At 40.1% G+C, this 20,775-nt stretch overlaps 1 protein-coding gene across 1 annotated transcript; it reads left to right on the top strand.

The window, feature by feature from the left end:
• The first annotated feature begins 1,642 nt into the window (after positions 1–1,642).
• aasdh (aminoadipate-semialdehyde dehydrogenase) lies at positions 1,643–19,567 on the top strand. The gene is made up of 14 exons (XM_042340845.1): positions 1,643–1,890; positions 3,427–3,547; positions 4,250–4,590; positions 5,539–5,731; positions 6,828–7,069; positions 8,266–8,372; positions 9,485–9,657; positions 10,138–10,357; positions 11,279–11,397; positions 12,103–13,024; positions 14,190–14,353; positions 15,393–15,518; positions 16,072–16,203; positions 18,335–19,567. The coding sequence occupies exons 1-14, from the start codon at positions 1,643–1,645 to the stop codon at positions 18,734–18,736; spliced, it is 3,510 nt and encodes a 1,169-aa protein (XP_042196779.1). The 3' UTR covers positions 18,737–19,567.
• The last annotated feature ends 1,208 nt before the right edge of the window (positions 19,568–20,775 follow it).

The raw sequence follows: 20,775 nt of genomic DNA, 5'->3' as shown, positions 1-20,775 counted from the left end.
TGGGCTGCGATATTTACAGCCTTTCTCTTTAGAATGTTGGCAATCGAGTCCGACCACATTAATAATAATATAATCCTTGCATTTGATGTTGCACTTTTTCACGGCTTCTAAACGTCTCAAAGCGTTTCACAGAATATACTTATATTATATTCATTATACTCTACTAATGTGCGATGGGATTAATCCACCTTCTCTATCAGACTGATTTAGTTTTGGGTCCTGGTTGCAGATCTAAACTTTGGATGCATTATTTCAGATCTAATTGTCCAACCTATAATATAAATTGTCAAATCCAAGTCAATAAATCAGTAATTTTAAATTTTGGAATTGGACTTTATTATTTATTGTAATTTTATGGTTCTCTTTTTCGCTCATTCTTGAAGGAGGCAACTCACACTGGTTTATGATTCTTTGGTACTGGCATCCTCCTCCTGTACCTGGTGACACAATTGCGGATTCGTCCAGCACTGTTCCTCAACTAATAGGATTTGTATTTTCAATCAAGCAATCCTCTAATGCAATTTGCTGTTTTGATCTCACGGCACAAAAGGGGCTGCTTGTGTCGCTTTGGCCAACTTAGTCACGAACAGCCTGAGCTCTGACACATATAGAAAACCATTACTGCGGAATGCGGACTCTCTCCCCAGAGATGTTAACCCTCTCTCCATAGATGCTACCTGACCTGTTGTGCGTTCCCCGCAACTTCTATGTTTATTTCAGATTTCCAGCATCTGTAGTGTTTTGCCTTTTAATTCCCCAGAGTATTGGTATATGATTAGGAGCCCTGTAGCTCAGTGGTTAGAGCACTCGCCTTGCAAGCGAGAGACCCGGGTTTGATTCCCGGCCGGGGGCGAAACCTTGGGCGGGTTTCCTTACTCCCCACTCCTGACAACAACCCCTCAAGAGAAAAAGGAAAATAATAAATTGGGTCACTTCAACCCACGACCGTTTGTGGGGGACACTGCTGTGCGCAATTGGCTTCCACGTTTGGCCCACAACATTATACAGTCAATTCGCTTTACGGTATATTCCGTGAAGCGCTTTACGACGTCTCGAAGATGTGATAAGGCGCTGTATCAAATGCAAGGATTATTATTATTGTTGTTGTTGTTGTTGTTGTTGGGCGCAGGCAGATTGCAGAAAGCCAGTACAGGTGTCAGGGTAAGACTGCTGACATCCTGCTGCCTACTGCAGTATGAGTGAGCTGATCAGTGGGCACTCAGTGCCCCACAGGGCCGCTCTCCAGCCTCTGCACTGCAGTGTCAGGTTAGAGAGCGGAGCTGCTGATGTGAGGCTCGAGCCCACAGTGCACAGGGCTGAGGGGGGGGGGAGGAGGGGCAGCAGTGAGTGCGCATGCGCACGTCACGCAGTTCAGGGAGCCGGGGGGGCGGGACGTGACGCAGACGCGGGGCCGCGCACGCAGACGCGGGGCGCTCGTGGTGTGCGCGTGTGTGGCAGCCGCTCGGTATTCGGAACCGGGAGTTCCGCGTTTCAGCCGCGGTTCGGCCGCTTCTCCTGGACTCGGTGACCGGCTGTGAGCCCCGGCGGTGGGGGGGTGTGGGTGGGGGGGTTGTCACCGAGTCGGGGCGGGGCGGGCCCCGGTTGCCAGGCGACGCTGGCAGTTGTCCCCAGTCGTGACCGGATGGCGGTGGCCGAGCGCCTGCACGAGCGGGTACTGTGCGCAGCCGCGCTGCACGGCGCGCGAGCGGCCGTGCGCTACGACGGGCGCGGGGCCGGGCAGGGCGCGTGCGCGGTGCTGACCTACGGTCAGGTGACCGGCCTGGCCGCCGCCCTCGCCGAGGCGCTGCTCACTCACTGCCACTTCGACCTACAGCACGTGGTCGGCTTGTACTGCCGACCCGCCCTGCTGCTGCCCTGCTGGACCCTCGGGTACACTCACTGCTTTATATTGGTTCCTTATCCCCCCCCTCCCCAACCCACACTGTCACCTGACCTGAGATGCAGGTAAACCCTCACACACTCACCCACACACACCCCCACGAGCCGCACTGCCGTGTGAGACACTTCATGTGACTTCCCAGCACTTGAGCTTCAAGTCGGTTTTCTCGCCACTTATTCTGCCAAAATAATAAAAAAAAAATCCGCTTAAGTCTGATCTGTATAAATCGGATAACAAAGACTTTCAGGGTCATGCATCTGGCCAAGTCCTGGTCTACAATTTGTGTTCCGTGCAGTGAATGGCGCTCACAACCTTCCGACTCAGCGGCGAGAGAGATGTTCGAGAGGGATAAGTAGATACAGTAGAACTGCTTCGCTGCCCAACGGGTCGGATGGCAATTTATAAGCAAAGTAAATCGAAAGAGTGGCCAACTTCCGGGTCATCGGGTCACCGCTGAGGTCACTCCCGGCTTGAAGAGCGTCCCGAAGAAGCTCTGCTGCCTTCACTCCCCCCCACAAAGGGGAATAAGTTGACGACAACCCGATGACTTGGAAGTTACCCATTGTTTAGCACATGAAGTAGACGTACTTTTGATTAGTACAATAAATGTGCAAGATGAATTGAATTCATATATCAGAATTATTTTTTCAATATTGACCCGATGGCAAGAGTAGGCCGCAATACAAGGATTATTGTGAATGTAGAGGATGTAGCTGTTACAATGTTACAAAGATCTTACTGCGATTTATCATGGGTCAGGCAGTGAAATAGCACTTTTTATTTGTTTACAATGAAACTTGTAAAAGTAACAAAAGATCTCAGATCTCATAAAGTAGCATTTTTTTCTGTGGGAATTTCTTAAATATATGCTACAATAATATGAAAGATCTGGCGCACAGTATCGTGAATGACTGTTTTATGTTTTACTATGAAAATCTTCAGTGTCACAAATATGCTGCAGAAATTCCAGTCTTTTAATCCTTTGTGGGGATTAGAAAACATGTACATTATATGTACATATACATTTTCAATCCATGACTGTTTGTGGGACATTGCTGTGCGCAATTGGCTGCCGCGTTCGCCCACAAATATACAGTCAATTCACTTTACAGTGTGTTCTGTGATGCGCTTTGGGACGTCCTCCCGACGTGAAAAGCGCTATATCAAATGCAAGGATTATTATTATTATTATTATTATTATTATTAGAATATACAGCGCAGAGACAGGCCATTCAGCCCAACTGGTCTATGCTGGTGTTTATGCTCCACATAAGCCTCCTCCTGCCCTTCCTCAACTCCCCAGTGATACATTGATGGGAAAAGTTTAATTACAAATTAAGGTTGATGAATCATGGAACAGTACATTACAAATTATGTGGGAAAACAAAGCTACATTCAAACATAAAAAAGTAAAGGCCATACTGAAAGCAGTAATCTTATTTTTTCAACCTGTCTTCTGCTTGTTATCTAAATATGAGTCATTGCTGCTATTTCAAAAATATTATAATTGTTCTGTCCAATTTCAGAATCCTTCAAGTTGAAGCTGCCTTTTGCCCTATTGATCCAGAAAGTTTGCCTCATTTATCATCATATTTTATGCGAAGTTGCAAGTTGAAGTATGTCCTTGTCCAGAAAGATATGATGGTGGTGAGTTACCGAGCTTCAAATGAGCAAAGACAAATAATATTTATTAAAGAAAAAATGCTGAGCATGCTTTTGTTTCACAATGGAAAAAAGTGTTAGTATGGTTTATGGATTTCTCTGGAAAACAAATTGTGTTAAAAATGTTATTTAATATTTGTATCAAACATAGCAAATATGCCCTTTTTGAATTTCTGTTTGTACAATGTAAATCGTAGAGTTCCTGTATTGCTTAGTCTGCATTTTTGAAAAACATGGAAGGGAGTCTAGATTATTTCTAATCATGAGTCAAATAGCAAAATGTTTTTTTCTCTGGTTGGTAAAATGCAGTCCTATATGGGTAATAAAGAAATCAGAAGCCCAACATTTCTAATTTTTTCCGAAGTTTTTTTTAAAATTATTTGTTTTAGCCTGTACGTCATACCTCAGGCCACTCTCTGGACCTGCTCAAATTGTTTTGTTATTATGTCAGCTGTGTCGATGTATAAGTACTTTAAAATGTAAATACTAACATGACAAAATATTGGTAAAAATCCTCTTGTACACATAATATACTCTGTAGTATATTATGTATTTCCCCAGTTGTACATTGATGGGAAAATTATAATTACAAATTAAGGATAATAAAGTAAAAATTTGACTGTAGGAATAAATTATATAATTCTTATCAAATACCTCTAGTCTCTTACTATTATTTTTATGTTCCAGAAATTCAAGGATTCATTGTCAACCTGGCTGGAGTTTAATATTGAATGTAATATACCAGAGCTAGACATAGACCTTGTGAAGATTTGGTGGAAACTGACTAATGTGAATTCCCTAGCTTCAGATGTTGTGGACACAAAAAGTATTACTTACAATAAAAGAGTTGATTTGACAGAAGACAGTCTAGGAAGCACTGAGCAACTTAAAATCAATTCACGTGAATATGCAGATTGTTGGACACAAGGTTTCATGGCGTACATTTTGCACACCTCAGGCACAACAGGAACTCCAAAAGTTGTTCGAGTGCCTCATCAGTGTATTGTGCCTAACATAGAGCATCTCAGGTAAGTCTAGTTTGTGGTTTACCAATATCAGTATATTATGATGAACTAATAGGATGTCTGAGCAGGCCCAAGTGACTTTCTCACTTATCTTAACAAGCCCTTTTGTAACTATCATCACTTTTGTTAGGGCCCATTTTAGAATTGTCCAGTGAATGTATTGTGAAGGTTCTGCTTTCTCGTAGCTGACCAAGAATATAGAAGATGGGCTTGATTTTACTGAAGATTTTCCCCCCATCATGTTCAGCTTGACTTGCCACATGATGATCATTTCATGGTATTTCATTCCCAATACTGGAAACTTCATGCCTCAATTGTTAAAGGAAAAGATAGTGTAGTATATCGAATATTTTAATATATTAAAAATTGTTCTTAAGAAAAAAATTGTTCATAAAAAAAGAGATATTGTAGCATCAACCTTTCAGTTCCTTCCATTAAAACCTGTGGTTTCATTTCGCCTCACACAACAGAACTGCACTAACAATAATAAGTTCCAGATTCATCTTCTTAAAACAACATATAATATTTTGTCAGATAATTAAAGAAAAAACTTCAGCTCACCGACAGCCTAGTGGGTAAACATACTGCCTTTGCAGGGTAGGAGACAATACAGGTTACAGATTCAAAGTATCATTCATGTGTGAGCCTCAACAATGAATGTTGGAAGATTACTCCCTGACTTCATAAAGAAACCTAAAAATCAATATTTGTGGGTTGATGGTTTTCCATCAGCAACCCATGTATATAGGAACTGATTTCTACTAAAGAGTCTGGACCACCCCCATTCTGGGCTTCCCCTTTAATGTTGTTCAATTTTTTATATCAAAACACCAATGATCTCCACTGGATTATAAATGAACCATTAGAGGCATTAATGTAATGGTTGTCATTGTTGTGCTTTCTCATAGTTTCATGTTCTGTGCTTTTTCAGTCTTTACTTTGTTTTTCTAGGTCTATCTTTGAAATATCACCAGATGATCTAATTTTTATGGCATCACCTTTGACTTTTGACCCGTCTATCGTTGAAATGTTTGTTGCGCTATCCAGTGGAGCTACCCTGCTGATTGTTCCACCAGTCATTAAAATGATGCCGGAAAGACTGGCCAAGGTTCTTTTTAACCATCACAAAGTTACTGTTATACAGGTAAGTTGTTATTCAGGGACGGACTGGCTGTATGGGAAATCGGGAGAGGTAGGGGGGAGCAAGACAGTGGAGGGCTTTCAAGGTGAGGACCAGGATCTTGAATTGTATCCTCCGTGATGGGATGCCAGTGAAGTTGGGCAAGGATGGGGGTGATAGGGTCGCAAAGCCTAGTGAGGGAGAGAACATGGGCTGCACAGTTCTGGATGATGTGCAGCCTGTGGAGATCACCCCTGAGCTGACAACTGGGTGAATGACAGCATGGACCAGCCAATCGTTGCCCAGAGCCCGTTCTCTTGATGAGTGACAGGTCAATAGCCAATCATCGTCTGGATCGTGCCCTCCTACCTAAGCCTCAAACATGTTTTTAAACACATGGCAGTTTTATGCAGGATCGGTTCCCCGCAAATCAGCATCCCCATTTTATCCGAAAAGCCCAGGCCTTTTAGTTGTTTGATCATCAGTTTTGTCCACAAAATATACAGTCAATTAATTTTACAGTGTATTCTGTGACGCGCTTTGAGACGTCTCAATGACATGATAAAGTGCTATATCGAATGCAAGGATAATTATTATTTATGAAATGCACATTGCATCAGTTTAAGCCCGATGCTGTATTGGGGTTGATTATTTGATGATGATTATTTTTTATTATTATTAATAACAATATGTCTTCCATGGGAAAAAGGTAATGTTACTGCTGCCCCAGAAAAACATCTTGCAGCATAAACTGTTTTCTGCACAGAACATCTGGTTTGTCTTTCCAATTTTCGAGAGAGACCCTAAAACCTCCTTTCTATTTTCTCAAAATTCTGTGGTTGTTAATTTACAAAACTTAACATAGGCACAAAAGAAGGTTTTTCAAATACACCAGTGCAATTATTTTTCCACACAGTCACCATCACAATCTACATACTGGTGCCAACATGGAACCAGTGCCAGTATGTAGTTACAATAAAAATTATGTGTCAGTAAAAAAGCTGTCTCTGGGATGCTAGCCAGCGTGAGAGGTGCTATATAAATGCAAGTTGTGTTGTCTTTGTTATGGAAGTCTAAGTAACATATCTTGGATAATGTTACAATCTCTCTCTTTCTCTAGGCCACCCCAACGTTAATGAAACGTTTTGGATCAGAACTCTTGTCAACAGTAGTGCTTTCAGCCAATACTTCGCTACGTGTGTTAGCGCTGGGTGGAGAGTCCTTTCCCTCACTACCTGTAATGAAAAGCTGGCGAGGAGAAGGCAACAAAACCCACATCTACAATCTGTATGGGATTACAGAAGTGTCGAGCTGGGCATCATACTACAAGGTTCCTGAAGAAGTCTTGGGTAGCGACACTAGGTTGTAATTGCTTTTCCTACATATTTATCTTCCAGATATACTGTCTAGCATATTTTACTTCATTATTCAGTGGGTGGTAGTGGTCACTCTGGTTTACTGAATCTAGTGGCAGTATTCAATAATGGTTTACTATACTGGGTAGTAGTGGTCACTATGATTTACAATTTTACCAACAGTGTTCAGCATGGTTTACTGTATCTAGTATCAGTATTCACTATGATTTACTGTTCTTGATGGCAGTGTTTGATATGGCCCACTCCACCAACGGCAGACTGGCCTTTAGCCTTTCTGCTCCCATCCTCTGGAAGTCCATCCCGGGGCACTTCACCTCGCCCTATCCCATGCCTCCTTCAAGACCCATCTCATCCGTGCTTTCGATCATCTTCCCATCTCCATTGCCCTCAAACCCTGTTGACTCCAACGCCCAGCACGGGTGCAAACCCTTCACTGTCGCATCGATGTGAAAGGCGCTATACAAATGTAATTTATTTTTGTTTTACTGTACCTGTTATAATCCTTGCATTTGATATAGCGCTTTTCACGTCGGGAGGACGTCCCAAAGCGCTTCACAGAACACACTGTAAAGTGAATTGACTGTATATTTGTGGGCGAACGCGGCAGCCAATTGCGCACAGCAATGTCCCACAAACAGTCGTAGATTGAAAATGACCAATTTATTATTGTTTTGTTTTTTTGGACGGATTATTATTAGGCTCTGTGTGGAGTAAGGAAACTTGCCCAAGGTTTCGCCCTCTGCCTGGAATTGAACTCAGGTCTCTCGCTTGCAAAGCGAGTGCTCTAACCACTGAGCTACAGGACTGTTAGCGTTCAATATGGTTTAATGTTCTGGGTGGCAGTGTTCAGTGTGATGTTAAGAGCACAAAATGGTGGTTTGATAATATATTGCAAAAACGGAATAGTTTAATAAGTTGCTCAAGNAAAAATGTATTTATAAATAATAATAACCCTTGCATTTGACATAGCGCCTTATCACGTCTTCGAGACATCTCAAAGTGCTTCACAGAATATACTGTAACGTAAATTGACTGTATATTTTGTGGGCGAAAGGCAGCAGCCAATTGCCCACAGCAGTGGATTGATTTTTTTTTGAAGGGCTTATACCCATTTGTTACATCTATACCACCCTATAAATGAGTTTGAACTATTAACTGTATTTATCTGATTCTTCATTATAGACTTGAAGAGCCTGTACCACTGGGGTTCCCTCTTCTGGGAACTGTGTTGGAGGTCAGGAATGACTCTGGTCAGGTGATCCAGGAAGGAGTGGGGCAAGTATTTATAGGTAGAGTTTGCTTTTTATGAAAATACAATAAAAATAGTTGAATAGTAGGTTGTTCAGAAGAACTCACTTTGTTTTGTTTCGACTGCTGGAAGATAATTTAAAGACTGATTTCTGAAAAGGATATGAAGAGCGTTGTCTCACTAGTATCTGTGAAGGAACACAAGAGCAGGAGTAGGACATTCAGCCTGCCTGATGGGCGTCCATAACTGGACCCAGTACTCAAAATCATGTCTGAATCCTGTCAGCTATAATTCAGTCACCAGTCCCAATAGGAAGAAGGGATTATCACCTCACAGGGAACACTGCGGTTTTGACATGACTGCTCCAATGGTGGTGTTTTTATTTCCCATCACTGGAATGCTATTCTTTAAATCTTTGGTAGTTCACTTTACCTCTTTACCTCCAACGCCTTTGGGAGGGTACAGTGCACTTCTAAACAAATTATCATGTTCTACCTAATTATACGCATAGCCGTCTAGTTTATAATAATAATAATAATCCTTGCATTTGATATAGTGCTTTTCACGTCTTCTCGATGTCTCAAAGTGCTTCACAGAATAGACTGTAAAGTGAATTGACCGAATATTTGTGGGCGAAACATGGCAGCCAATTGCGCACAGCAATGTCCCACAAACAAACGTGGATTGAAAATGACCAATTTATTATTGTTTTTTGTTTTGGAGGGATTATTATTAGGCTCTGTGTGGAGTAAGGAAACTTGCCCAAGGTTTCCCTCTGCCTGGAATTGAACTCAGGTCTCTCACTTGCAAGGCGAGTGCTCTAACCCCTGAGCTACAGGACTCCACATAGTTTCCTCTCAACTTGCTCCATACTATTGCTGCACTAATACAGATGTTATTTTTAATAAGGGATCTAGAAATGTTTCCTATAGTATATATTTTTTGTACATTGTTGACGTGTAACATTTTCAGGTCTCTGCTGAAGACCCTTCTTTTCGACCGCGCCTTTGGTCACCTACCCCCCCCCCCTCCCCCTGGCTCGGCCCCGGGATCCGTTACTGTAAAGCGCTCTGAGACGCCGTCTGGCATGGAGGGCGCTATATAAATCCTTGTTGTTGTTGCTGTTGTAACATTGTACTGTTTTTATGACAGGTGGTAGAGAGCGTGTGTGCCTTCTTCACGATGAAACAACTGTGTGTCAAGGAACAATGAGAGCCAGTGGGGACTGGGTAACTCTGAAAGATGGATATATGTATTATTTAGGTCGGAAAGATGATCAGATTAAGCGCCATGGGAAACGTGTGAACCTTGGAAGTGTGCAGCAGGTAAAATTAATAAGAACTATAGGCCATAATTATGTGTAAAGACAATGTACAACAGTTTTATTTCCTACAGAGCAGTTACAGGTTCAAATCCTGATCTGTGTTGACCGAACCAATTTGAATTGGGTCTACAGTTGGTTCACCACATTGATCTCAAGGTCCTGGATTATGTAGGGAAAATCGGGCAGGGTTTCCTCTATTTGCAAGCATGAGATCGTTCAAGAACGTGCACAGGTGTAGGAATCGGGTGAGGACAGGATCATGTTTGGCTGTGATGCAGAGGGAGTTGAGTAATCTACCAATATTCATTGTTGAGGCTCACACGTGAACGATACTTTGAACCTATAACCTGTATTGTCTACTGCCCTGCAAAAGGCAGTATCTTTACCCACTAGGCTGTCAGGGAGCTGAAGTTTTTTTAAATTATCTGACAAAATATTATATGTTGTTTTAAAACACTTGTTGATTTACAAATATTTCTAGGCAGCTGAACGTTTGAAGCAGGTGGAAGCTTGTGCAGTGACCAGTTGTGAGCAAGATAAGATGGTTCTCTTTATCGTACCCAGGCACATGTCTGAGCAGAGTAAAGAAAGTGCTGCAAATTTCCACACAGAGATCCTCCTTGCTCTAGGAAAGATTTTGCCCTCCTATGCGATCCCAGATGGCGTTGTCCACATCGATTCGCTACCATTTACAGCTCACGGTAAATAAATGTCAAATTTCAAAAAGAAATTATTTTTTAAAACTTTCAGAATCATGGTAAAATAATTTTTTGATTTCTTGGATATAACCAACATTTCTGTTTATATTAATGATACAGTATGATAGGTTGTAAGCACAAAGAGGTTAAAACATATTTAAATATTAAAAAAATAAAAATTGGGTTTATTGTTATGTGTAGAACAACCAATTAGCACATTATCCATTCTTTGGGTGGGGTAAAAATGGAGGATTTCTAATAAGTATTTTATTTTCACTACATAGGAACACAAAAGGGCCATTCAATTTCCTCTGTTGTCTCGTTCTTTTATTTTTACAGCACCAGTCTGAGTTTCATTCATATTTTGTGCCTACTTCAAACTAACAAGAGTCTACTCTTTGTTAAATCATTAAATGACTGAATTGTTTGATGAATTGATATACATATAAATTGATGTGATAAGTGAAAAGAATATGTGTTAATTAGCGTGTTCATTTTAGCTTGTAGCTTTCTTGCTTTAAAATCATATCCTTTGATTCTGCCTTATTTTTATGCCAAATATGTAACCACGTCTTTTCCTCGTACAATTTTAAACCTTAATTCCCCCTGTAATCTTTTTGTAAGATTGCTTTAACAGTAGTGGACTCTTCCCCACCCGAAAATATACTTTAGAAATCACTTACTGTGGATCATAAAAATATTAGTTCAGTTTAAAGAAGCATTTGCCCATAAAATACACAGTCACTTCATTTTCCAGTGACTGAAAGCTCCCCCACCAATCATGGGGCAGGGCAAGCGGGGACATGAAGCAGGTATAATAATAATAATAATAAGCACTTTGAGACTTCCTCTTGATTTGAAAGGCTCTATATCAAATGCAAGGATTATTAATATTTTATTATTTTCATATTATCTCTTCATTAGGCAAAGTAAATATAACTGCACTGATAGAAATTTACCATGAAGAGAAAGAAGGGAGAAAGTCAAGTTGTGTGCTATGGAGAAAAGAAGACCTTTGGGAAGGCATTTGTCACCTTTGGAAGGTGAGGTTGCAGTGCCTGTAATAGTCTGGATTATTGCTGATTTATAAGATTTATATTGAATCACTGTAACAGACATTTGAGAATAGGCAGTCCATCAAATCCTTCAATTGTTTGGGGTTTTCCAAAAAAATGTTTTATGCGACAAGAACCAGGTTGTCATTTACTTGTGGACATCAGTTGATAATAACTACATAAATTTCACACTCCAGTCCATACTGAGCTCATGTTTCAAAACAGCTGCTTGAAATGCTGACTTTACATTTGACCATCAGCTGCCTGTGACAATTCTACAATAGCTGCTGAATCTGATTCAGGTTCACTCCAAAATACATACGGACACCAAAACTGTCCAACAGGTGCTTTATGGTGTGAGTCTGACTGTGCAGTGTTCTCTGTGCAATGAAAATACCTTTATTGAGTGACTTTGGAATGAACTTGTACCAGATTCAGGATTTTTTGTGGAACTGAAACAGATATATTCTGCAGCTGAACCACCTACTCTGTTGTAGGTTCAAGGCCTTAATCAAACCTCTTTCTTGAACCAGCAAATTATGTTTACAACTATTTGAGTAAACTCACTGAAGAAAGAGTAAGATCACTGAACAGAACTTCAATTATAAGGTTTTGATAGAGAATCTGCAGGTGAATCTAGATTGTATTTTAATGTGTACCGTACATTCATTTTATGCTGTTGTACATTTGCAGACTGTGCTCAATCTTCCAGAAAACCGGCCAGTTCTTTCTGATTCTTCCATGTTCTTGTACAGTGGGGGAGACTCCTTAAAAGCTCTAAAGTTTGCAGAAGAAATAGAGACACTCATCGGACAGTCAGTATCTGGGCTTCTCGAAGTCATTCTGAACAACTCCATTCAGGACATTTATAATCATATTACGAACATAATTTTTTCTGATAAAACTAAGGACTCAGAGGAGTTTGTGGATGAAAAAAGTAGAATGAAAAGAAAAGTATGGAACAGTGAGACGGAAGGATCCCATTCAAAAGTATTAAAACAGCAGAGAACTGCAGCATCAACATTTGGTCAAAACAGTATTAGTAATATCACAGCTATAAGTAGAGGGAGCCAGATCTTAAAACAAAATCTGGAAGTAAGTTGTGAATATTATACGAACATTCCTAATAATATACAAGAGGACGTAAGTCTGACAGAACAGTCTTCGGATGGCAAGTTGCCGGATTTTAAATCAAATCGAGAAAGAAACAGAACTGAATCTACTTCCTTCTCTGAAAGAACAAGTGAGTTCATGATTGTGAAGAGTTCATTAATTGAGGAGAACACTCTTGTTACTCAAGAATCTTTGGAAAAAGGTGTCAAACAGCCATCACATAGTTCCGGAAGATTCTTCCCAGGAGAAAGTCCTGTTAATTGCAGAACGGTCTCATTGCAGATGAGGTGGAAGTCCGACACCGGAAAATGTGTGGATGCATCTCCTTTACTGGTAATATCTGGCAGTAGTGGCTCAGATGCAACTGTCTACATTGGGTCTCACTCACACAGAATGCAGGCGATTGAGGTGTTTTCTGGGAGACTTAAATGGGAGACACTTCTTGGAGACAGGATTGAGTCATCTGCATGTATATCAAGATGTGGAAACTTTATAGTTGTAGGTATGAAACTAACCTTTTACTGCTTAGCCCACGCAGCAACATTTTGGTAGCTGAAGTGAGAAAAGTACAATTATTTGGCTACGGGAATGGGATTTGTATTTGTACAAAATGATAAAGATACTGAGGGAAAATGAAAAAATCCTAGTTGAACAAAAAATGAGGTTGAATCAATTGTTACGATTGTTTTTGCTTAATTTCATTTTTTAATTGATGAATAAGTGCACAAGTCTACCCCATCTGTTGAAAGGATGAATATACCTTAACAACTGAAGCTTGAAGGCCGGCATATCTGTTTAAAATACAGTAAAATTAAACGTAATAGATTTGAAGTGTATCAGCTTGGCTCATTTTTAACTATGAGTAAAATCAGTGCGTCCCTAGAAACCTGGCACATAACTGCATTTTGCTGGTGTCTTGTAGGGCCCATTGTTGGGCACATGCACCCAATGTGAATATTAAAGCCAGGTTTAGAACATGGCTAGAAACAGTGCACAACTTCCTACATGTGCATTACAATATTTTCTCCAGTATCTCACAGGACTGGGGTCCAACTTTGGATTAGAGGGCTATACGTAGATAATAATAATAATCCTTGCATTTGATATAGCGCTTTTTAAGTCTTCTAGACGTCTCAAAGCGCTTCACAGAATATGCTATAGAGTGAATTGATTAAAGGGCATTCTACTGTAGTGGTTAAGTGACACCCAGCTTGGGTTTGAAAATCTTGTTAAATTGAAGGAGGGAGGGAAGACTGTGGGAAGTAAAGGACTTTGGTTTAAAGCCCTGACAAAGGCTGAAGTAGAAGGAGAGTTGATGCGATGAGTTTACATTGTAATTCAGTGAGATTGCTGCAAGGAGGAAGATCTTAATTACATCAAGGAGGCTAACAGTTGGAAGCTCAGGATTGTTCAGATCCACAAGTGTTATAAAGTTGTCCTGCAGCCAAACTGCCCACTTCAGAAATAATGAAAGCTTGAGTTTTTTCTTGGATATATTGCGAGTTGCAAAACAGTTTAGTGATCAGAAGAATCAAAAAGCCAGCTCTTATCTGGAGATTCAGAACTTTGACAGAGCATTTTCAGTTCTCCATATAGAAATTCTTCCAATGTGAAATGGCTTTACTAGTAATTACTTTGCATGATTTCTTCCTTATTCATTTCTCCAGGTTGTTATGATGGTTCTGTTTATGTGCTAAGAAGCGATGATGGGAAAACGTACTGGATGTTTTGCACTGGGAATTCAGTGAAAAGCTCTCCTATTGTGGATCCTGACCATGGATTGATTTATGTCGGATCACATGACGAGCACATTTATGCTTTGGATATATTTGTAAGAAATTCAATAGTTCATATATTTTGAGTTTTGAAAGATCTGCATTAACCAGCTAAACGGAAATAAAGTCTAAAGGGAGTACATTATGTTCAAATTATTCTCACTAGAAATACAAATAAAACTTGTTTGGTTCTTCCCCTATAGTGTATATGCTAAAGAAAAGAATGGAAATAAAATTTTAAGCTTAGGGTAGAAAACCAAATAGGATAAAAGAACACTAAGGAAAATAGAAAGTGGTGGCAAAAAAGTATATAACAGATGAAACAAGGGAGGAAACACTTTTTATTAAAACTAGAGAAGCCAGATATAATAAGTAGCATTAAAGTTTGTGTTGTGAACGCAAAGTGACAGCCTTGTGCCTTAGTAAATGGAGAGATTATGAGATTTATTTTCACACTGAGTTGTTGGATACGGAATGTCCTGTCAGGAGATGTGGTTGAGGCACAATCCATATTGGCTTTCAATAGGAAATTAGATAAATATCTAAAAAAGGTGTAAATTATACCCTCTGCAACTCCATCCCAGAGTTTCTCCGCCTCCCTCCTTCCCTTGTCTTTCAAGGCCCATCTCAAGACCATCCTTTTCAACTGCCTTTGGTCATCTTACTCTCCGATCCCAACCTGCAGCTCGGGTCAAAACCCTCATTGTCCATCGGCTTGGGATGTCTTCCCGACATGAAAGGCGCTATATTAAATGTAATTTGTTGTTGCTCTTCTTTGCTGTAAATGTCTATGGTTCTAACCTGGACCAAAACAGTCTTTATAAAAGTGCACACTGGAGATCCTACACAGTGATGTGTGTGGAAACATAGAATAACATATCAAGTTACAATGCTATGATTTTGTACTGATCAATCAATACCTTGGGTTATCAGTCTGTCTGAGCTTTTTAGCTAAGTTTATAATTTGACAGGCTGCTATAAATTGACCATAAACTATTTCCCTAAACATAAGAGATTATTTTTTTTTATTATGATAACCAATCCTCACATTTGCAATATATCCTGTTTAATGGTTTGCTATCTTCTTCCGAATAGAGAAAAGAATGTGTCTGGAAATTGCACTGTGGAGGAGGAGCTGTGTTCTCATCTGCTTGTTTAAATAAGTCACCACGACTGCTCTATGTAGCGACTCTTGGGAATTCATTACTTGCTATCAATCCAGTAAGTGACTAAGATGTGTCAATCCTGTTACAGTACAAAAGTAGATTTTTATATACAACTGCATATCTTGTACTCATTGTTTCAGGTCCACTGTTCATGTTAATAGAACCACAGAAATTTGCAGCACAAAAGAAGAGCAATCAGCCCACCATGTCTGTGCAGAATGTACACTATCACTGTATTTCAATATGCTAAGTTGCAAGCTGAAAACTCATGACAAGTCTAAACATCACCAATTATGTTGTATTAAAACAATGGTTAATTTGTACCTGAAAATATTCATGTTGTTGACAGTGTGCAGTGTATGAATATCAGATGTTAAATTGAACATTGAAAATTTGTAAAGGAAATATGTAGGAGAAAAATCTTGAAATAGTACTTGGGTAAATATTTACGCACACAATACAGCATTAAAATGCAACACATTTTACAATTAAAGTACAGGGACTCCAGAAATGAAAATGCCTAATTTTTTTTTGTGGTAATATTTCACAAATTTACATATTTTCTCTTAAAGGAAATTGCAAGCATTGAACTGATTGTTTTTTTTCAGGATACTGGGAATATAATGTGGAAGCATTCCTGTGGAAAACCCTTGTTCTCCTCACCACAATGTACGGCCATGTCTGTGTTTATTGGTTGTGTAGATGGGAATCTGTACTGCTTTAACCATCAGGGACACCAGGTAACATTTGATGCAGGGTTTAGATGTAAAGTGAAATCGTAGAAATCATTGCCTTTGGTTTTATTTAGATCCAGATAATTTTGTCAGTTTAATTTTCAATATCTAAACTGCTGATTTTTTGTGAAGCTCCATAATATGTGCTGTCTCTCAATGGTGGTTCAATGGGTATGTTTTTGAGCTGTGGGCAGGAAGATCGCGGTAATGCTCTCACACATTACCTGCTGAGCTGTGCTGCCAGCCAGGAAGCTTGAAGAAAGTTCCTGGTACCCAGTAAGAGCTCAGACTTGCTCTATTGGATGTCAAATTACCAACTACGGGTTATCCTCCTTGGAGGGGTGGGGGGGGAGGCAAGTGGTGGTTCTGTGGAGCTGAATTGGCTCCAGGGTGACATGCTTGGCAATAGAATATGGAAGTTGAGTCAGCACTGTATGGCAGTCTCAATAGTCTGGGTGCCTGAGTCAGGCGATCCGCAGGACTCCAGGGGTTGGGTTCCAGGTATACCAGCAGTGGAGCTACCCATTCTGTTGAAGACTGGGAGTCAACCATCAGTGGAATTAACCACTGGGTCAAAAGGAAAAGACCAATTTATTTTGTTTGGTCAACTTATAAAGTCTGGAACGCAAGAAGTGAGCAATTAAAGTCACTTATATTCTGGGTTCAATAACTCATTTAATTACTAAGGCAAAAAGGCATGTAACTTTGTACTGATTCAATAAACATGGTTACAATCGGCAATATTATGCTGTTACGCTCACGAGTAGTATGTCACTGTAGTGACAATATCAAAGTTCATAGGCAGCAAACAAACATCTCTTGTTTGGGAAGGCTGATAATAGTGGGAGTTTTGCAGTTTTGTTCTTGTATTGAAGTGTGTTCTTTTTTCCTCCAATGTTACTGGAATCTGAACATTCGAGTAGTTTGAGTTTCAGAATCTAGGGTGGGAGTTCTGCCTTCCTGGAGGAGCAAAATCATACTCACTCTTTCACTAACTGAAACTGCCCAAAATGTAGCTCAGCTATCCTGCATATCATGGTTCCCTTTTTTACTTCAGGCTGATCTGTGCAGGTCAGCACGTCCTCACCTACCTAATAGATGTTTAATCAGGTCAGTCTTGGATCTTAGGCTGACTCTGATTAGGGCGATACAGGACGTACATCAACAATCTACTGCTGCAGTAACAAATTCACTTCTTTCTTAGCCAATGTAACTGTTCATAACACACAGCATACTGACGTCTTCTCAGTACACATTATCCAGAGTTATTACCAGCTACCCTGTACCACCTGTCATGCTGAGAGCTTCTGCAATGCAGCTCAGTTAAATTAGGATTGTAGATCTGCAAGTCGTTTCAACACTGACTAATGAGTATAAACAAATCCAACTTAACTAAAACAATAATTCACTTATGATCACAAACAGGGCACTGCTCATGACAGCCCAGTCAACCTGGCTCATGAATATAAGCAAACCAGTCACTGGAGGCAGAAATTCCTCCCACTCAGCTGTTAACTCCACAAGCCAAAGTCCTAACAGATAGCAGGACAAGCAGAGGGAAGGCTTGCCAAATAGTGCTTTCCATGGAAAGTTGTGTGGTTTGTATCTTGTTAAACTCCAGTAGTACCCCAATGCATACTCTGGGATCACCAAGCCCTGACTCTTGACAGCATGTGCCTAATACTCTCTGGAGTTAGGTAAACAGGTTGTGTCCCTCAAGGAAGAGAGTGCACATTCCATTCCAACACATGGGAATTTCATGTATAGGTGGGATGAGTGGAACTCCATTCAGTTTGTATACTCTTAAGAATGTTGATAGCTTTCCACATGTATCAGACACCTGATTGACAACAACAACAATAAACAACAATAATAATTTGAATTTATATAGCTCCCCTCATGCAGGGTAGGGTTCCAGAGTGCTTGACAATGGCGGAGCACGACTCCGAGCTGGGGGTAGGGGAAGGACTACAAAAAAGGGCTGTATCTTTTTGTTCTATCTGAATCCAGTTTCAATTTTGAAACTGAGGAATTGTGTTCCAGTTATTAAAAATAAGGGCACAAGTTCATTTGTGCAATGTTCTGTAATAACATTCTTGGGTACGTTAGTTAAAACTTAACTTTGCTTCATTTTCAGATTTGGCAGTTCTTGACCGATGGCCCAATCTTTTCTTCACCGTGCATCTCAAGTTTCTCTGAATCAGATCAGATGGTAATATGTGGATCTCATGACTCTTTTGTGTACTGCCTGAATGAAGATGGGGACCTTGTGTGGAAGTTTAAAGCCAGCAAACAAGTGTACTCAATCCCATTTGTTTATAGCGACTATGGTCTGAATACTGAAAAACTGGTTGCTGTAACGTCAACAGATGGAAAGATATGGATCCTGGGGGCGGCAACAGGAAAATTGGTTGCAGCATATTCACTTCCAGGTGACGTGTATTCCTCACCAGTCTTATGGAGAAAGACACTTATTGTTGGTTGTAGAAACAACTATGTCTATTGTTTAGAGATATCCACAACAGAAGAAAATTCATAGTACTATATTGGGTGAAGCTGAGCAGTTTGTGGAATGGTGCTTCCTGCTTACCTAATTCCGGAGAGTATTAGGCACAGGCTGCCCAGGGTGTGTGATGGCGTACTGCTGAAGTTTAACCAGCAAAAAAAAACATAACTTGCCATCAAAAGCACTGTCTGGTAAAGTTTTCCACTGCTTGCCCAGGTAGGACCATCCCACCTGATAGTGCTTTGGCTTTCAGGTTAACAGGAGTTCAGTGGGAATAATCCCTGCCCCACTGACTGATCTGCCTTTCCAAGCCCTACAGATGAGTCAGGTTGGGTTGGCATGACATGATCAGAAGGCATGGTGTTTACTTAACGACAATTTATGTCGACAGCCAAGGTTCAGCTAACAAAATGTTGCTCTGTTCTCATTTCCTATTGCAGATGATATAAGGTTGATATATTTAGTGGATGTAACCTTTACTGTATTGTAGTCTGCAATAAGTCTGGTAAACATCTCGAGCAACAAATAACACTTGAAGCAAAACATCAGTGTAATTGCATATTGAATAAAATTTACACCTCTTTGAAAATTATGAAGGAGAAATTCATCTCTTTGATTTATTGCAGCTATATTATGTCAAAACTGCCTTCTAAGACATCTGAGCTATTTATTTGCGAATAAGAATTGATTGTTTTTTGTACTCATTCCTGTGGATTGCTTGCAGCAACAATTTAATATGTTCTTCTAGGTCACAGATGGTTTGCAAGGCATATAAATCATACTGAATTATAGTTATGGCGAAATGTTTAAAGCTCTGAGTGATTACTGTACTATTCCGTTTAATAAAATTTTAATTTTTAAAAATGTTTTATAAAGCAGTTCTTAACTGTAAATGTACGAGAAACTGGGTGTACAGTAGTATTAATAAAATGGCCTTGCCATCTCTGGGAGTTAAGTTCTGTCTGACTAAATGAAAATGTCCTGTCTATCCCCTAGATCAGGGGTGGGCAAAATGCCCATATCTGGCCCTCCAAATGATTCTATCTGGCCTGTCATTGTGTCTAGCAATAGAAAAATGATAGTTCGTTCAGTCCCAAATTTCGCATTTGAAGGTGAGCGGGAACATCAGCCAATCACTGCTTAGTTGTGCGCATGCTCCCTTAAGTGTTGAATCAGGCTGACATCAGAAATGTACGGATCGTCAAATTTACAAACGCGCGCACGGCAACCGTGGCAATACTTTTCACTGCAGAGGATGTTAATTGGAAATGGGTTTATCAAAGAAGCGGAAAGTGGACGCTGAAGGTCGAATATTCAACAAAGAATGGACTTCTAAATATTTTTTTACCAGTGTGGGTGGAAAAGCTGTGTACTTAATTTGCAAAGAAAGACTACAACTTGAATCGCCATTTTGAGAGCAAACATGCTTGCAAATATAAATAAGAATTTCTGCCGAAGAAAAGGGAAAGAAAGCTGATGAGATAGTTGTTCGAATGCAAAAAGAGCAAAGCATTTTCACAAAACAATTTGCGTCCCAGGATGAGATTACAAGAGTGAGTTATGTGATTGCACACAAAATCGCCAAGAACAGCAAACCATTCTCTGAAGGAGAATTTATAAAGGAATGTATGGTTGACTCTGCCTCGATTTTATCCCCAGACAAGAAAAAACAGTTCGAGAACATTAGCTTGTCAAGGGGAACTATTGTGAGACATGTTGAGGATATCTCTGAGAACCTGTATCTGCAGTTACAAAATAAAGTAAGCAATTTTGCATGTTTTTCACTGGCACTCAATGAGAGTTGTGATGTCAAAGACACAGCCCAGTTGATAAGTTTTATTCGAGGTATCACCAAACGCTTTGAGCTCACAGAAGAATTGACATCAATGCTGTCAGTGAGAGATACAACAACTGGAGAAGACTTTTTGGAGGCAATAAATAAGTGTATCTTAAAATTAGGAGTGGAGTGGAAAAAATTGGTGAATGTGACCACCAATGGAAGTCCAAATCTGACAGGCAAAAATGTTGGGTTACTGAAAAGAATTCAAGATCAAGTCAAAGCAACAAATCCA

This window comes from Callorhinchus milii, unplaced genomic scaffold, assembly GCF_018977255.1.
Source record: "Callorhinchus milii isolate IMCB2004 unplaced genomic scaffold, IMCB_Cmil_1.0 Scaffold1, whole genome shotgun sequence".
Taxonomy (NCBI): domain Eukaryota; kingdom Metazoa; phylum Chordata; class Chondrichthyes; order Chimaeriformes; family Callorhinchidae; genus Callorhinchus; species Callorhinchus milii.
This window is presented reverse-complemented; position numbering and strand designations above follow the sequence as displayed.